Below are 17,830 nucleotides of genomic sequence, written 5' to 3'. Positions count from 1 at the left end.
CAACTAAAGTGCAGTGATGGCATGTTGCTATGCTACGTACTGAAGTACTAGCACTTCCATAAACATCACAAAAAAACCAGCAACAATTCAACAATATGTTAAGTTTTGCTTATAGAACTCATGCACACATCTGAAACAGGTTTGACTGTTTGAATGACAGATGGTCTGCCTGAGTCATTAGTCATGGAGAGACTGTAACTGTCTGCCTTTCATGTCCTGACTTGTGAATTATTTCTGCATGAAACTGACTTGTAATGCCTGTAATGTAATCTCGGTTATAGTACTGTACATTCCAGGAAAGTAAATGCAGACATGCCTGTCAGGCATGCATTTAAATTGGATCCAGAGTCTGTAGCCAATCAAAACCTAGCTGTTTTGAAAGTTAAATGAGGACATGAATATGTTGTACAGTAGTTATGTAGGCATGTGTGTACTGTATGTTGCACGTGTATTTACACTGTATATAATACAGTAGCGCTTGGCAATATGAAAAAGTATAGGGAAATATTTTGATGAATACTGATCGATATGTATAACTTTCACGTGGAGACACTTCAGGAAACACTACCCTTCCTCTCTGCCTGACCTACTTGTTGTTAACTAGTTGTACGAACGCTTGTTTTCTATTGTTGTATTGTTTATTGGATCTTGTTTAGTCGATACACTTATTTGTTTTAGCTCATGCTCATTTGATTTAGCTATTTTGTCTCATCTGTTTAAGGAAATAGGTAGCTGATATATTGCACTTTTACCTTAGCGCTAGGTATACTCTTGGTTGCTTGTTTTTGCAGAAAATGCACTAAAGACTTCTGGTGATTAGTAGTTTTCGTTCCCTACCTATGTTGAATACACTTATTGTAAGTCGCTTTGGATAAAAGCGTCTGCTAAATTACTGTAATGTAATGTAATGTAATGTAATGTAATGAGACGTGTAGTGAAATGACATAATGTTTTTTTGGGGTGTGTGTATCATGTTGTCCCTGCCAAGAGACATGGCTCTGATTTCCTTCCCATGCAGGTCCCTGGAGACAATTGCCATTTTCTTCATTTTCCTCTGTGAATCATCCACGCCCACCTCTTCCTCCACCCTCTTCCTTCCATTTTCTTCCTTCTCTTTGTTTTTCTGGAAGCTGTCACTGATTTTCAGTGGTGTAAAGTAACTAAGTACATCTACTCCAGTCCTGTACTTAAGTACAAGTTTGAGGTATTTTTACTTTCTTCAGTATTTACAATTTTCAATACTTTTACTTCTACCCAACTACATCTCAGAGGAAAATATTGTATTTACTCCACTACAATTATATGAAAACTTTAGTTACAACGAAAAAACATCACATGGATGCACCTGGGACGTATCATCAGTGTTGTAGCCTGGGGTCATAGGATGTTTCGGGTCTCGCAACATACACCCTCACCCAGGTGACCCAGCCAGGGTTGATCAAGCCCCGACTTACGTCCCAGGTAGCTACCCACGGTTAGTCCTCAATAGGGAAAGACAGGGCCACTCAATACGCTTGTCCGAAACTACTCTGCCAGGAATGGGGGAGAGCGGAGGCTCTGGCACGTGGAGGGGCTAGGCTCTGTGGATGGCCTCCTGGCCAGGCTCCTCCTCCGTCTCACCAGGTCCAGGACCTGAGCGTTGCACCAGACTCCCCCGCTCCAAACATTTCATTCTGTTGTGATGGTGTCTTGGCCCGTGGTGGTACTGCAGGCTCCCTTTGCGTCTTGCTTGAATGGTACTAGTTACTTTGAAGATTTTGATTATTATTACAAAACACTTTAAGCACTTCAGCCCTATATATATTTGTCTATTTTCAAACGTTTTTTATACATTTTAAACTTGTGAAATGGGACAATCTGCACAATAAAGTACTTTTACTTTTGGTGCCGTATACTTTAGTACTTTTACTCAAGTACATTTTGAATTCCGGACTTCTACTTGTAACAGAGTATATCTACATTTCAGTATTGATACTTTTACTTAAGTAAAACATGTGAGAAATGTTTCCACCACTGGTGGTTTTATTCCATTATCTTTAGAGTCATAGTGACTAGAGAGCAGGGAGGGGGACAGAAAGACGGGTAATGGAAGGAGGAGAGACATTGGCTATCCTTGTTTTTTTTTTTGTTTTTTTTGTACAGCCAGCGACGCACCCAATGATCCCACATCACCGTGCTTTGATCAATCGCTGGCCAAATCAATAACCACAGGAGACAACATAACCGGCATCTGTTTTGATGAACTGTGATTATGTTTATTTCCACCTAGAGCTACAGTCATCAACTACGTTAGCACACTAAATATAAAACCTACAAAGCCATCCCATCTCTCAGATATGAACGAATGATTTAACAACCAACAGTTAGAAATTCCATATTAAAATACGGGAAATTAAAGTACTTCACACCATCTGCCAGGAAATACAGAAGGTGTTAAAGCTGGATTGTGTGATGCAAGGGCCCTATAATAAACAAGGGGATTAAGATTAACAACCCCCCACCACCACCATCATCCACCATAAGTGAGAAATATGGATATGAGCAGACTTTAACCACTTAAATCCTCTATACTTAGTGAACTAATTCTTAGTTGATCGTGGTTGGCTTTGTATTTGGTCCGCTCTTTTCTCCCCTCTACACCAAATCAATTTAACAGAAAAGGCAAATGTTCATCCCAGACTAGGGATGGTAGCGTTCATGTGGTTAAGGATGTAGGGAAGTGCTGACCGGTTTCAACAGATCTGACAGGAGCCCAAAGCGTAGGAGAACCTCTCATCTCACTGCACCGCCACCCTCTGCATTGTAGCGCTCCGCTACGATGACCTTTCAAAACACAACCAGTGATTTTACAGTGTAGCATAGTGGCGAGAGATAGAATCTCAGATAGATCTGATTTTTAAAAAGAAAAACTTTCCAGAACGCTGCGACACAACATTAACATATACCACAACCTCAACAACCTACACTGTACAGTTTCTTATCCGTGTTTCTGTTTGTCACTGTGTGTGTGTGTGTGTGTGTGTGTGTGTGTGTGTGTGTGTGTGTGTGTGTGTGTGTGTGTGTGTGTGTGCGTGTGTGCGTGTGTGCGTGCGTGCGTGCGTGCGTGCGTGCGTGCATGCGTGCGTGCGTGCGTTTGTGGTGGCAGGTGCGCGCGCGCGCGCGTGTGTGTGTGTGTGTGTATGTGGACGTGTTATTTTTCCATCAGTGGTTGTAGACCATGGTGTTAAGACAGCATCTTGAGTTTACGTGTCACGGTGTGTGACAGAACTCAGAGCTAACTTCTGAGGTTGCCCATGTGTAAGCAGCTTTAATTCTTCTATTGACTGGGTCTGTGTTACCCAACAGGCCTTGAGCATAACACAGTGATTAAGGCAGAATGGTATTATTGCCTAGGGAGGGAAAAAAAAAACGTTATTGTCACATCACAGGTTTATAGGTGTAAAGTGGGTGAAATTTGTTGTTGTGCAAGTTTTTGCTATTTACATAAAATATAAAGGGAATAGAGGGGCAGGGGGAGCAAGGAGAAGAAAGAGAAAGAGAAATAAAAAAAACAATGGGCCATATTTTGTACTTGGGAGCATTTCCGCAACTTCCCCCACGTTCAGAGTCAGATTCATCGATCTTTTTTGTCCGTGAATTTTGGTGGACATACACTCAAACTCACGTCTGCTCGGGAGCAGACTTATATGCCTCACAGCTAGAAGGTCCGGGGTTTGATTCCCGCCGGGGACACTGTGGGCGCTGGGGTCGTGTCCTCGTCATCAGTGCCCATACCCTAGGTGGAGTTAGCATGTTCTCCCCGTGTCCCCTAGTCAGTGTAGGTACCCTCACAAAAACATGCAGTAATCCTGGTCTCTATACTGCCTCCCCCTGGTCAGCCGGGGCGCCTGATGGAGGGGAAAGGAACTGGTTGGAATAACGTGTTCCTTCCACGCGGTACGTCTAACCGGGGAAACTCTCCCCTGTCGGGTGATAAGAAGGCTTGTTAGCTCTCATGCTCTCATGCATGAGCTCGACTCTGGGCTCTCCCTAGGCTGGCAGAGGGACTGTAGCGCCCAGGATTACTTTGACTGGCACTGGGTGAAAAAAGGTGGTTGCAAAATCGTGGGGAAAAAAGAAAAGCCTTATTCTTCATGCAAAATAAATAAAATAGTGCCAAACCTCAAATAAAATATTCATGTGCCCAACATTTCTCAACACATAAAAAAAGAAAAAAAGATGTCAAACAATCTATGCATATACTGTAGACATGATGCAAATTCAACCGATTTTTATTCATTTTCAGTTGACGCATTTAGAGCTGAATTATTAGGTCCCTCTGTGTATTTGCCGTTTCTGCAAGTGTGGCAACAGGCATTAGTTGCAGGAGGCAACAGGCGCATCTCTAATAGCCACACAATAGCCTAATAAGTCTTACCTTCTGATCTGATGAGGATACAGTATGGATGAAATCTAGCTGTGTCCATATCCATTCCCCATTCCGACGTAGGACAGATATGTTAAAAACAGAGTGGTAGCATCTCTCTGTGTGTGTGTGTGTGTGTGTGTGTGTGTGTGTGTGTGTGTGTGTGTGTGTGCGTGTGCGTGTGCGTGTGCGTGTGCGTGTGCGTGTGCGTGTGTCTGTCTGTCTGTCTGTCTGTCTGTCTGTCTGTCTGTCTGTCTGTGTGTGTGTGTGTGTGTGTGTGTGTGTGTGTGTGTGTGTGTGTGTTAATCCAAAGAACAGATTTCTCCTCAGTAATCCATCTGGTCTGGATTGTGGGGTTCCTGGATTCCAGTGTCATAATGTTACTTCAGTCAAATGTGAGCATTCTTTTCTTTAATAGAAAAGGCTTATATAATATACTTTCCACGTTTTATTTGCCTATTATTTGGTGATGCCTATTACAAGTTTTTTCCACGTTGTTTATTTCCGGTTGCCTTTCATGGTGTTAAATGGGACGTGGAACAATGCAAATCATCTACACGGGAGCGCGCTTACTGACTTGCAAACAAAAATGAGATACACCTGTGCTCCTCACAAATCACGGCTCTGCACCCTCTTTCATGAATCGCACTTCAGAATTGACGTATCCAATATACACAAAATTTACGACCAGGTTATACACTTACATTTACGCCCATGTAAGTGAATGAGGCCCAATGTATCTACATATTTGTTTCAAATATGTTTTATTGTGAAGCACCGGATAGGATTATACATTTCTGTTCATATACATGGATTGCTTCCTTTTTTTCCCAAAAACAAACAGACATATACACAAAAAATATATATATATACATATATTCTCAAACTTAAGCAAAAAACTAAGGGACCCCCCCGCCTCCCTTCCCCCTCCCCAGAAGTGCTGCCCCAAATTACGTGCGACACGGGTCATCCATAAGGATTAGCCTAATTCAACCTTTAAGAAAGGAGACTAAAGGCTTCCAAATCTTCTCAAAATCTTTCAGTTTGCCTTTGAAAATAAATCTGATTCTTTCTAAATGTAAAGATTCTGTCATCTCGTTGAGCCAGAGTTTGATTGTGGGGGACTCTTTTTTCTTCCAAAATAAGAGTATACATTTTTTTGCAGCGATAAGGCCGTATGAGAGAAGGCGCTGTTGAGTTAGTTGTAATTTCTTCATCCCTTCTGACACTCCCAGGATGACTAATACATGGTATATCTATCTGGTGTGGTATGTACCTGAGGTTAGACATAAGGTGCGTGAGCATAGCAGAAGATATGTACTGTACACATGATATGGACGTTAGTTAAGGAGCAAGAATAAATTCATATCAGTGTGTTGTACAAGGGATTAAGGTGCAGAGTGTCAGCGCGTGTCAGATTCGACCGCATAGTCCACATAAGGTAGTCTAACTTTCACTGGTATGAAGGCAAAATGATTAAAACCTTGTTTTTTACCACCCTTAATTGTGCTTGTACAGTATGTGTGTGTGCATGCTCATGTGTGCATGTATCCGACTATCCGTGTACATCTTCAGTATCTGTGCATCATCTACGCATATGTCATATGCTTCTAAATGTGAGGCAGCTGTACATTTTGGTGTTCTGTTCTGTTCTGTTCACTCACTCCCCTACATGGACTCCAGTATTATCCAGTGTCTTAGCTCATCATACTGTATACATTCATAGCAGATCAACGACAGCAGTGTCACACGTGTGAACATAATCATCAACACCTAGATGCAGCTACAATAGTGACATTCAACAGCAAGGACAAGGTATATTCGTCATGAAACATTACACATCATGGCCTTGTGTGATGAGTATGTGGAACAGCAAAGACTTTGTCAATGTTTGCTTCTCAATTTGTGTACCGTTGATGTTTCACATGGATGAAAAATAGTCTCTGTTGCTTTCACTTAGTGGGCGTTATACAGACAGCCTACTGCAGATACCAGATACCATTGAGTGACCTACTCAAGACTCTTGCCAGGAATTGCTCTCTTACACGTCAAAAAAAAATCACGCACAACGTTGGTAATGGGTCTAATGGAGGCAGTTAACTTCTGGCTCTGTTTAAAGAGGAAAATCACTAATGGATATTCAGACAGGGTGATTCCCCTGACAGCACGTGTGTCTGAAGACAGAGACATTGTATAGATCCAATTATATCTTATAATCTTCTAATAGCTTAGACCTCAAAAACACATTGTAGGGAAATGGAATGTTTTTACAGTTATTTCATTTGAACTGCAATGATTTGTTCATAGGAGGAATTCCAAGGACCATATACAGAATACCAGAATCAGAATGAACTTTATTGTCACATCACAGTTTTACAGATTTAAAGAAGTGTGAAATTAGTTTTTGTGTGAGCGCCATCATTTGTGTTGTTTTCAGAAAGAGAAAGAAAAAAAGAGGGGGGGGACAGGGAGAGTAAAGAGGAAAAAAAACTCATAATTGGTAAAAAGCGAAAACTCATATTTATTTTGCCTCATTGAGAGGAAAACTCTAATCAAAGATATTTACATATACACATAACACAAACCAGCAGGTACAATGTACTTGAGGTTAGACATAAGGTGCATAGGGTAGACATAAAGGTGGTAACACTTCGGTAGGTCCACATAGTAGCAGCAGGTATGTACATGAGATTAGACATAAGGTGCGAAAGAGTATCAACGTATTGTCAGTTTCACATAGAATGGTGGTTCAGGGCGGTCACTTCTACAGGTAAAATACACATGGTAAATCTACAAGGAAAAGTAAAGTCCATAGCCTGTTGACAGGTGTTGAAATCAAGTTTGCATTGTGCTCCCTGGAGGATGGACTGATTATAACACTGGTCCTCAAAGTGGGTTATGGGGACTCCCAGAGGTCCTTGAGCGGATTCCAGGAGATACCCAACAAAATGAGTAACAGTTTAAACACTTATGGCAGTATTATTTGGTCTTTAACTCGTCTGGGATTCTTCTGGTCTCTATCTTGACTCAGTCCCCCCCCCCCCCGGTCTCGGTTAAGACTCAGCCTACCCCCCCCCCCCCCCACCACCACCCCACACACACACACACACACACACACACACACACACACACACACACACACACACACACACACACACACACACACACACACACACACGCGCACACACACACACACACACACACACACACACACACACACACACACACACACACACACACACACACACACACACAGTTCCAGTAATGTGTTACAACACCATATCACTGGAGATGTGTGGACAGTCAGTGGTTCCCTTCTCTAGCAGAACTTTCCTCATTTGTGTGACTCATCACCTGGTACTTTCCATCTAGAGTCTAAATGTAGGGTTGTGGTATTGAGGGCACAGGGCAAACACAGCCTGGGGTCAAAACAAACATATTGGGCCATTACTTACGTATGCTGGACATGACCTCCAGTTATTCAACGCAGAGGGGCACATTTGAGAGGTAATAGCTTTCCACCTGAGGGCATGTGAAGGAAAATACACGTATTAGCAGTAAATCCACATACCCCAACATTGCATGGCACCACTGTCCCAGCACACAAGTGCACATCCAAGTATAATTTGCAGTTTGTCAGGGGAAAGATTGTATAATTACCACCAATTAAGTAGTTTGTTATATGCTTGATGAGGCATGAGGGTTTTCAGTGCGCAGATATTTTCAATATGTGTCTGAAGCTCAGTCTCCACATGGTGTGCCACCCCTGTACCACCAGGACACGACACCCTCTCCTTCTCTCTGTAGTAATAATAATCTTTGTCGTCCCCAAAGGGATATTTGTCTTCACAGCCTGTTCAAAAACAGCAACAAAAAAACAACACATAACCATGTAGAAACATTGATTGATTGATTGAATACTTAATTAGAAGTTTGCAGAAAAAAAGCACATGAAAGTACAGTTCAATACAAGGTCAGCTAATAGGAATAAAAAAAAACAAGAAAGCCATTGGCTTGTTTCCATTGGGGTCCTTTGTACTCAATTCATAGTGACATTAAATGATAGACAGATATACACTACTATGCAGAACATCATAAAAACAGTTTAAAAATAAGAAAAACTAAAAAACACATATCACACGACACAACACCAAGACAATACACGAGGTCCTCACAGAAAACCAGAGGCAGAAGTAGCGATACAGGGGATGATCAGTGTCATTTGTTATCGTAAGTGCTAAGCATGTGATGGCCTTATTGTTCATATCAGAGAGTGTGGGGTGTGGGAAGTCCGATAATCTTGGAAGCAATACGGGTAATACTGAAAAGTTTGTTTTTGTTAGGCATGGACAATATAGTCCATGGACTGCCTCCACTCATCCATACATAATCATTCCACTCTGAAACAGGATCAGGGATGAGGATATGAGATGAGCTCTCCAGGACCCAAAATGGAAACTAATAGGCCACCGAGGACGGTGCATTACAAGGCCTGTTTCCTGATAGTTAGGGCTATCATCAGTCCCAAACGGGATCTAATATGTTTTTTTCCCCGTCAGATGCACATATACAGCAGACATGCTGGGTCCATGTATAGCTATGGTTACATAATTGGATGTGTATGTCTGTTTGTGTGGCTGTGCGTGCATGCACCTCTTCCTGGGTTTAGGCTACCGTACATTTGCGATGTCTGATTTTAATCATTTTTATACATGGTCAGGATTCTCTTCTATAACTATGAAGAGGACCACACTGGAACCAAGTCCTGGACTTTATTGTTTTATCCTCAAATGTTCTACACATTTTAACTAACATAGGTGACTTGTGGGTTATTTGCAGTTCTAACTAACTAACTTGCTCTGCCCTAGTAATCTCACACACACACACACACACACACACACACACACACACACACACACACACACACACACACACACACACACACACACAGACACACACACACACAGACACACACACACACACACACACACACACACACACACACACACACACACACACACACACACACACATTCAATTCAATTTTCAATTCAATTCAATACACACACACACACACACACACACACACACACACACACACACACACACACACACACACACACACACACACACACACACACACACACACACACACACACACACTGGCCTGCACAAGAAGATTTTTCAGGCCTGCTTCTCAGCTATGCACAGATACGGTACATCACTCCGTTCCTGTTTAGGGAGAGACCTGACATGTTATCTGTCTCAGCCCCCCGAGTCTGCAGTTCTTAAGGAGATGACGGCCAGTGATTTGTCTCCCTCTCAGAAGGCTCTTGGTGTCTGTCTAGAGGACCATAAGAGGCAGGGTGGCATGGAATCTGAGAAGCAGGAGCCAGTGTGGTAGTGAAGAGGCAGGAGGACAGTAATGGCTAGGCCAGGGGATGGGTGCGTGTCTCTTGGAAAGGTTTCTGGCAATGCTGGATGATGAGTAAGGTGTGGGGTTACAGCACACACGGTGCAGAGAGACAAACACATCTCTCAGTGTTTGTTAGTGCGGTTTGTCACAGTGTGATTATCCCTGCAAGATGAATGGTTAACTCACCACTGACAGAAAATGAAACATGGCCTTACAGTTGTAAGGCGTTACTCTCATGAGCAAGTAGTAATGTAATTTACTGTGGTTCATGTGTCGAGAACTTTGACAACGGAAGTACAGCAAACTCGATATTATGATTTATGTGAGATTATTTAGAGTGCATTTCTGATGCATTTGTCAGTACAGTGTCTCTCTCTGATGAGCTGTACAGTAAGCGGTAATGTGACACAGCTCGTGGGCATTCAGTGGCTGAGCCATCAGGCACATTTTGGGCAATAGTAAATGGTGAAAAAGTGAAAATAACAATTTCCAATACATGGTACATATAGTGCAAAATATCAAGGACCACTCAATTATGTGACATACAATTCAGAAGCACACAAGATCTCCACTTGATCATTACACAAGCCAATGAGTCATGATTTATGAATAACACTTTGTCCTAGCTGGTGATTGCCACTATTATTGACACCTCCTTAATCTTGACATAGGCCTGTAGCAGACAGTATCCTGGCGTTAGGGATAGGGTTATTATGTTTAATTGCATTCTCTGTTCACAATTGTGACACTTTTGTCATTTGCCTACATTTAGCCACTTTCACCCTATTTTGGGCATGTCATTAAATAGTATTGTGTTTTTAATCAAAATAAAAGTTTCAAGCATTTTCAAAAATAGCTGCTCTACAAGCTTACAAAGGGTTGGGCGATGCGTTGTGAGCTTGTGCATTGGCTAATTTCACTATTAGTTGTAAGATGAAGTATATATGGGTATAAGTGGAAGAAATGACTAAATACATATCTGAAACGTCACACATGTATTGTATACGAATACGGTAAGGGTGAATAACCGAGCTCTTACTATTTATTTTTGTAAGAAAGTACTGTAGCATCAGTGTTAGTGTAATGTATGGTGTATCTATCCTGGCTGTCACAACAGTTTAGAAGAGGAACTTGTGTAATTGAGCATAGAGCTGTGCACGGAACAGGCTTTTCAGACCACATTAATTTACTTGCGACATGTTTTATTGCATGGGGTTGTGATGGTGTAACCCCATGCGCTGTCCGCCAGCAGAATGAAAATGTTCATGAACATTCCTATTCCCTCCCTGAGTCTTGTTTACTCTTAAAGGATTAGTTCACCCAAAAAATTACTTATTTTCTATCAATTACAAACCCCATGAAGCCATGGGGTTCATGGAGATCTTTTTGTTTTTGTCGCATTCCTAAGCCAATAATTTGATTACCGGCGGAAAGATGCTATAATGCATTCGGTAGGAGACGCAAAGGAGACTCTTTGAGTCTCCTACCGGAGAGACCGCCGGTCATCAAATTATTGGCTTAGGAATGCGACAAAAACAAAAAAATCTCCATGAATTCAATATTTCATGGGGTTTGTAAGTGATAGAAAAGTTGTAATTTTTTGAGTGAACTACTCCTTTAATGCCAACAGCAACGTTTCTCCCATCTTTAATCTACCCCACCCACACTGTTAATGGAAGTTTCCAAGGGGGATTTTCAAGTTGTTGTTGGGGTTGCTTAATGTTTCATAATTGATGTGTTTCATCAATGATGAAATTTCACTGATGATATTGTGTGTGTGTGTGTGTGTGTGTGTGTGTGTGTGTGTGTGTGTGTGTGTGTGTGTGTGTGTGTGTGTGTGTGTGTGTGTGTGTGTGTGTGTGTGTGTGTGTGTGTGTGTGTGTGTGTGTGTGTGTGTGTGTGTGTGTGTGTGTGTATTGTTAACATTAAAGGGGGTGTAAGTGAAGTTCTATATTCTGACAGTGATCATTGGTGTAGTTGTTTGCTCAGTTACTGGGTCTCTCCAGCTCTTTAGTAAACAGAAAATAAATTTTCAGGTCAGGATACCAATTTTATCCAATCAGGAGAGAGAACCCCAGAAAGATCATTTATCAGCTTCAATTTTGAAGTGTTCCAGTTCTGTTTTATTTGCCCACTTTTTTTGTTTCATCACTTCCAATTTCACTTGTTTATCCCGTATCCAGTAAGAATTATCTCTCCTGAATGGATAAAATTGGTATCCCGACCTGAAAATATATTTTCTGTTTACAAAAGAGCTGGAGAAACGGGGAGACCCCTGTTACTGAACAAACACTCATGATTGCTATTGGATAATAGAGCTAATGAACACTTATTTTAACAAAATAATGATAATAACAAGTACGCTCCCTTAAAGGATGACTTCACCGCTTTTCAACCTATCTTCATATAATTGGTCCTCACTAATACTCATGATAAAATGGTAAAAAAATAAATCTACTCGGTTTGTGTCTCAGAGGAGGGCTGTGGACAGTTCAGAGTCCCGTCTACCAGTGACATCATCAATGGGGAATCCAAGCTAATAGAAACTGCAGGCTTTCTATTCCTGGAAAGTTGCAATGCAATAAAAGAAGCCATTGTTCTCGTGTTAATACAAATCTAGATAAAAAATGTGAAATCTTGTTGGAAAAAAAAATCATGCTTAACGATGATGTCACTGGTAGACAGGTTTCTGGACTGTCCACAGCCCTCCTATGAGACACAGACCAAGTAGAAAAAAATTGTACCATTTTATCATGAGTATTAGTGAGGACCAATTATATGAAGATAGGTTGAAAAGCGGTGAAGTCGTCCTTTAAGTCTTTTCACAACAGTCCTTCTATCAACATCTGTTGTGCAATTCCAAGGAATGTCCTTCAATCTCGCTAATAACATAATCGCCTCGTTAACGGCATACAACATCTGCCTGTTGTTTTTCAGTTGAGTTCCAGTTTTCTTTTGACACATCCATGCTTATGGTTCCTTGTGTTTTTTTCATTATACTATTGATTTCAACATCTGCTTAGTGTTATAGGTGATGAGGTCACAAGCAGAACAGCAGGATAATTGCAGGATGTTTTTCATGGGTTTATGTTCAGTGTCTCTCCACACGCATGTGAGTGTGTGTGAGAATGCCCACGCATGTGCGTGTGAGTGTCAGTGTAGAGTAGACCATTTAAACCAGCTTGTTCCTTCTCGGAACCCGTTTTGACATTGATCTGGACACTGTAATGTCCCCCCATTAGGGCTGGGGCGATGTGGACAAGATCTAATTATCACAATTTCAAACATTTTAAACATTTTAAATTCTTAAAGTTTTTCCTATATAAAATCGGTCTTAAGTGATTAAAACCAGGCAAAGACGACACTTACGCCATACCACGATATATGATATCGCGATATCCAAAATACCAGGCATTACCTAGTCTCATAAAACGATATTGATAGATCATTAATATATTGCCCAGCCTTAGTTCCCATCCAACCCTCCCACCCCGCCCCGCCTGACAACACCACCACCACCACTGCTGCTGCTGCCGCTACTCTAACTCTGTATTTAGCTTATTAGTCTTCATTCCCAGAGCCCTAGCAACAGGGAAACATTTACACCAACGTACAATAACACTCAATCACAGCACGCCATTAATTAGGGCACTGTTTGTTTGAATATTTCATGAAGGAAATAAGGCATTGTTGATAGAGGAGAGGAGCGAGGTGGTGAAGAAGCTTCCTGGGCCAGCTGCTAATTCTCTCTCTCTCTTCCCTGAATGGTTGGCTCGCCAGATGCTTCTGTCTGGGATACCAGGCCTGTCTGGCTTCTCTGTAGGCCTGTCATACTGTACCTAAAAGGTTAATGGAGGAAATGGATGCAGTTTCACCGTCCATCAGTTTCTCTCTCCTGTGTGTGTGTGTGTGTGTGTGTGTGTGTGTGTGTGTGTGTGTGTGTGTGTGTGTGTGTGTGTGTGTGTGTGTGTGTGTGTGTGTGTGTGTGTGTTAAACTTCTGTGTCTGTGCCTAACATTACCCCTTAGCATTAGGAGACACTGAACCTGTTCCTCTTTCTTTAGATTGCAGGTTTCGTCAACGCGATGGAACGGTCCGCCAATGACAAGGCCAACCTGACGGCGTTCCGTTTCTACGCCTTCAACCCCATCGTGGACCCGTGGGTCTTCATCATCTGCCGCAAGTCTGTGTTCCGCCACCTTTGGTCTCTGCTCTCCTGTCGCTTCACCAGGAACGCCGTAAAGACCAAGGCTCACCATGCCCTGTCTCTGCCATCAGACATCTGCGTGCAGCAAAGCCCCTCGCTCTCCACAGCTCTGCGGTCCAGCTTGGACACCAGCCTTCCTCTGTGACGAGGGTTAACGGTTCCAGAGTTTGAGATGAATGAGTGTGGAAGACTTTCAGACTTGCATGTATTTAAACAAGACTGTCTAAATGCCCTGCTACCCACCCCTATAGATGGTCCTTACACTCCAGGTAGTAGAATTTGAGATGAATTGTTAGGGACCAAAGTGTTGGAAGGACAAGTTTCAGGGCAATCCAGCCATTTTGACATATCTTGTGTGCAAAGTTTGCATTGTGACCTGAGGATGGCGCCAGAGGAACAGTCATGGGATCACCCAAACCAATTGGGTCCATCCTCCGGGAAGCATGAATGTGCTCAGCAAGTTTCATGGTAATCCGTCCATTAGATTCGCTAGAGGAGCCACAGGGTTGCAGAAATCAGTAGCGTTCATCCTCCCAGGAGAATGACACAGGAAATTCCATGGCTATCCAGCCTGAGTTTACATACTTTGTTTGGGACCAAAGTGTTGCAAGGACCGACAAACAGACTGACCGACATCGGCATCCTTAGAGCCCCGCCGCTAGTGGGGCTGAAAACGTTGGACCAATCATGCCGTTCTTGGTTGCTGGGCAGGGTCAACACTGAGAGGCAATGACTTTAGAATGTATACTGAGTAACATGCACCATAGACAGTCAAACTGTCATGTCACTAAACACGGTTCATTAACAATATAATGTATCCCTGGAAGAAAGCACTACCATAAGGTCTGAATATCAGCTCCTGCACTGAAAACAAGAAACAGACACTTTCACAAAGGACATGACCTTGATGCGTTTGTAGCTTATAAGCATGCCCTACAAATGAACTTGCACTAGATTTTAAATTTGCTTTGGTCAATGGATAGCATTTCTGGTGTCCATTAAAGCTGCAATCCATATCTTTTTAGTCAATAAAACATTATTTTGACCAATAGATTATGTTAATACAATATAACTAACACAACTGCGGAGGTGGTAGTTAGTCTCCATGCTCTCCTACAGAGAAATGTATATCCTGTGGTCGGGTAGGACCAGTACTGGTTGTCAAGAGGTATTGCATGAAGCTCAAAATGCAACTTAACCTCTACCCAAACAGGCTTTCTCTATTAACTCAGCAGTAGAAATGTCGGCGCTCGCAAGAGGGATGCAGGTTTGAATCATCCGTAGGACATGAAAGTTACTGATTGCAGCTTTAAACCAAAACCTCAGTATGATGTAATGAATTCATAGCTAGTACACATCAACCTGTATCGTGTCTGTAAATTAAATATTCTGTCAAATTAGACTGTACTGTATTTACCAGGTTATTAAGGCTTAATATATACTTCGCTGCACATATTGACAATTTTGTTGTTGTTGAAAAGACATATTTTTTGTTGAGCGACACGATCGTGCCACAAAGTTCTTCCTCCTCCAAAGTTCTTCCTGTATTTTGCTTAAAACCACCATGTTTCATTGTAAACATTTGGTCCCCTTTTTGCATGTGCATGTGTGTGTGTGTGTGTGTGTGTGTGTGTGTGTGTGTGTGTGTGTGTGTGTGTGTGTGGGGGTGTGTGTGTGTGTGTGTGTGTGTGTGTGTGTGTGTGTGTGTGTGTGTGGGTGTGTGTGTGGGTGTGGGTGTGGGTGTGGGTGTGTGGGTGGGTGGATGCATGCATGCGTGTGTGGTAGGGGGTGAGGTTTAAGAGAGGAAGCACACACAGTCATAACTATCTTGTCAGCAACATTGATAGCCATTGATAAGCATATATTTCCTTCAATGTAGAGACATATTATTGTATTGCATGGAGATTTGGTACTACATTCCTACAGTATAGTATGTCTTACTTAACAGATACCGATGCCTCTGTGAATGTTCTTGCATGAATCTATGTTGAATTCCTGTTTTAGGGAGACAGAATTTGGAAAAACTGCTGCAGAGGTCCTTGTAAGAACTATACTTACAAGGTCATTTGGGTTTTATTAGGCTTACATTTGATGTGGTGTATTTGTGTATGGTGTATTGTGGCATCATTTTGTGTACGCTTAAAGTTTTTTGTCTGGAAAAGAAATGTGAATATGTATTACTCTTGTACACATAATCATCAGTTCTGTTAAAAAAAGAAAAGAAAAAGAAGTGCTTTAAGTCAAGAGAGATGGAAGTTGCATGCTAGTGTTTGACAATGTGTCCATGTGTATGTTCTCGGAGACATTTTTCAAAATGTACTGTATGTTGATTGTATGAATGAACATTTAAACAGTACTGTGCTCCGTCTGAGTTCCGTTATCGTAACCTTCACTATGCTTGAGGACATCGGGTGGGTGTTTACACAAAATGGAAGCAAGAACAAGACAAGATAAACAGGAAAATGCTCTGTTTGCATTTAGAAAATCCAGTTGTTTCTGGCCTTACCATTGTCCATCTGGTCACTAAGTATGTATGTATCTATCTTGGCAAAAGAGGACCAGGAGAGGGACATGTCATATCTTAACCCCTAGCCAACGTTCTAGTTTTGTGCGTCACTACTTGACGTCTGTAGCATAGCCCAGTGGTTCTCAAACATGTCTAATAATATCCCAAAATGTATACTGTATGTATTTGGCCACGGACCCCCATTTGAAAAAAGAAGATTGTGTCAGCTACCTCCATAAGAAAAGATTTGTCAACATTTGTGGAAAATAGCCAAAACATTAAATAGGTGTTTAAACTGTTCCCCATTTTGCTGGGCCCCCCTGGTCCTCTGCAACTATAATTGATCCTATAATATAAACTACAGCCTTTGTATGTTCCTGGAAAGTTAGCATGCTGAAATAGAAGCCATCATTCTTGCATTAAAAAAGACTCGAGTACACGGAAATGGTACCATCTTATAATGAGTATTACTGAGGACCTATTACTGTATGTGAATATTTTATAAGCCTAGACTGAGTAATATTGTACTTTAATAATGTTGGTGATAGGGCTTTGATTATATATGTGGTTTTACGTTGAGACAGTGACTTGCAAATACGTATGCTCAGTAGGGTGTGAATTTTTGTGTGAAATGTGAAAGGTCAGTATTTATTTCACCTTCTACTTTTGGGGAAATGCGACCAAAATATGTTGTGCAATATCGTGCATTGTGAAATGGCAGTGAGGAATCAAGAGTTGGTCACGAGAATGACCTTAAAAGATTGCCTAGGCAGTAGTTATAATTTAGTAAGTAATAAGTAAGTATGTAGCCTCATGTTGCCCATGGGTTCTAATTTAAATAAATGGTCTGAGGATAGACTTTTAAGACCTTTTTAATACCTAAACAAAAATACCATTACAGCATCAAAAGTCATCAACAAACTATAGGCCTACTATATGAACTTGTCAAACATTGGCCAAATTGTCAAATAATATAAGAAAGAGGTAAAATATTTTTGCGAGGCGTTGTGAGCTTGTAGATCTGCTATTTTCACAATATTTATCTGGGGGGTCCCCAGTTCAAATATGATTATTTTGGGGGGTCACAGTCTGAAAAGGTTGAGAGCCACTGTCTTAGTGAATAGTGTCCACAGCACTTCAACAAATGATCAATGATGGTAACGCACCACCTTGTTTAGATAGACAGGTGATTGGTGTTGCAGTAAGAGCGCCCCTATGTGGTTAAAACATGTCACAACCATCACACCACACCATCATTTATACAGTACTGTACATAGGGGTGAAATGATTGATCAATT

The 17,830-nt window shown here is 41.6% G+C and overlaps 2 protein-coding genes across 2 annotated transcripts in view; one reads left to right on the top strand and one right to left on the bottom strand.

The window, feature by feature from the left end:
• Positions 1-16,961, top strand: part of ptgir (prostaglandin I2 receptor) — a 39,040-nt gene extending 22,079 nt beyond the window's left edge. Inside the window, exon 2 of the mRNA XM_080428047.1 lies at positions 13,884-16,961. Coding sequence (XP_080284173.1) covers positions 13,884-14,171 — 288 coding nt within the window. The 3' untranslated portion in view covers positions 14,172-16,961. The remainder of the gene's footprint in view (positions 1-13,883) is intronic.
• bmp16 (bone morphogenetic protein 16) overlaps positions 1-17,830 on the bottom strand; it is a 604,258-nt gene that overhangs the window by 238,992 nt on the left and 347,436 nt on the right. The window lies entirely within an intron of this gene.

This window comes from Gymnoscopelus braueri, assembly GCF_963280865.1.
Source record: "Gymnoscopelus braueri genome assembly, chromosome: 5".
NCBI classification, from domain to species: Eukaryota; Metazoa; Chordata; class Actinopteri; order Myctophiformes; family Myctophidae; genus Gymnoscopelus; species Gymnoscopelus braueri.
This window is presented reverse-complemented; position numbering and strand designations above follow the sequence as displayed.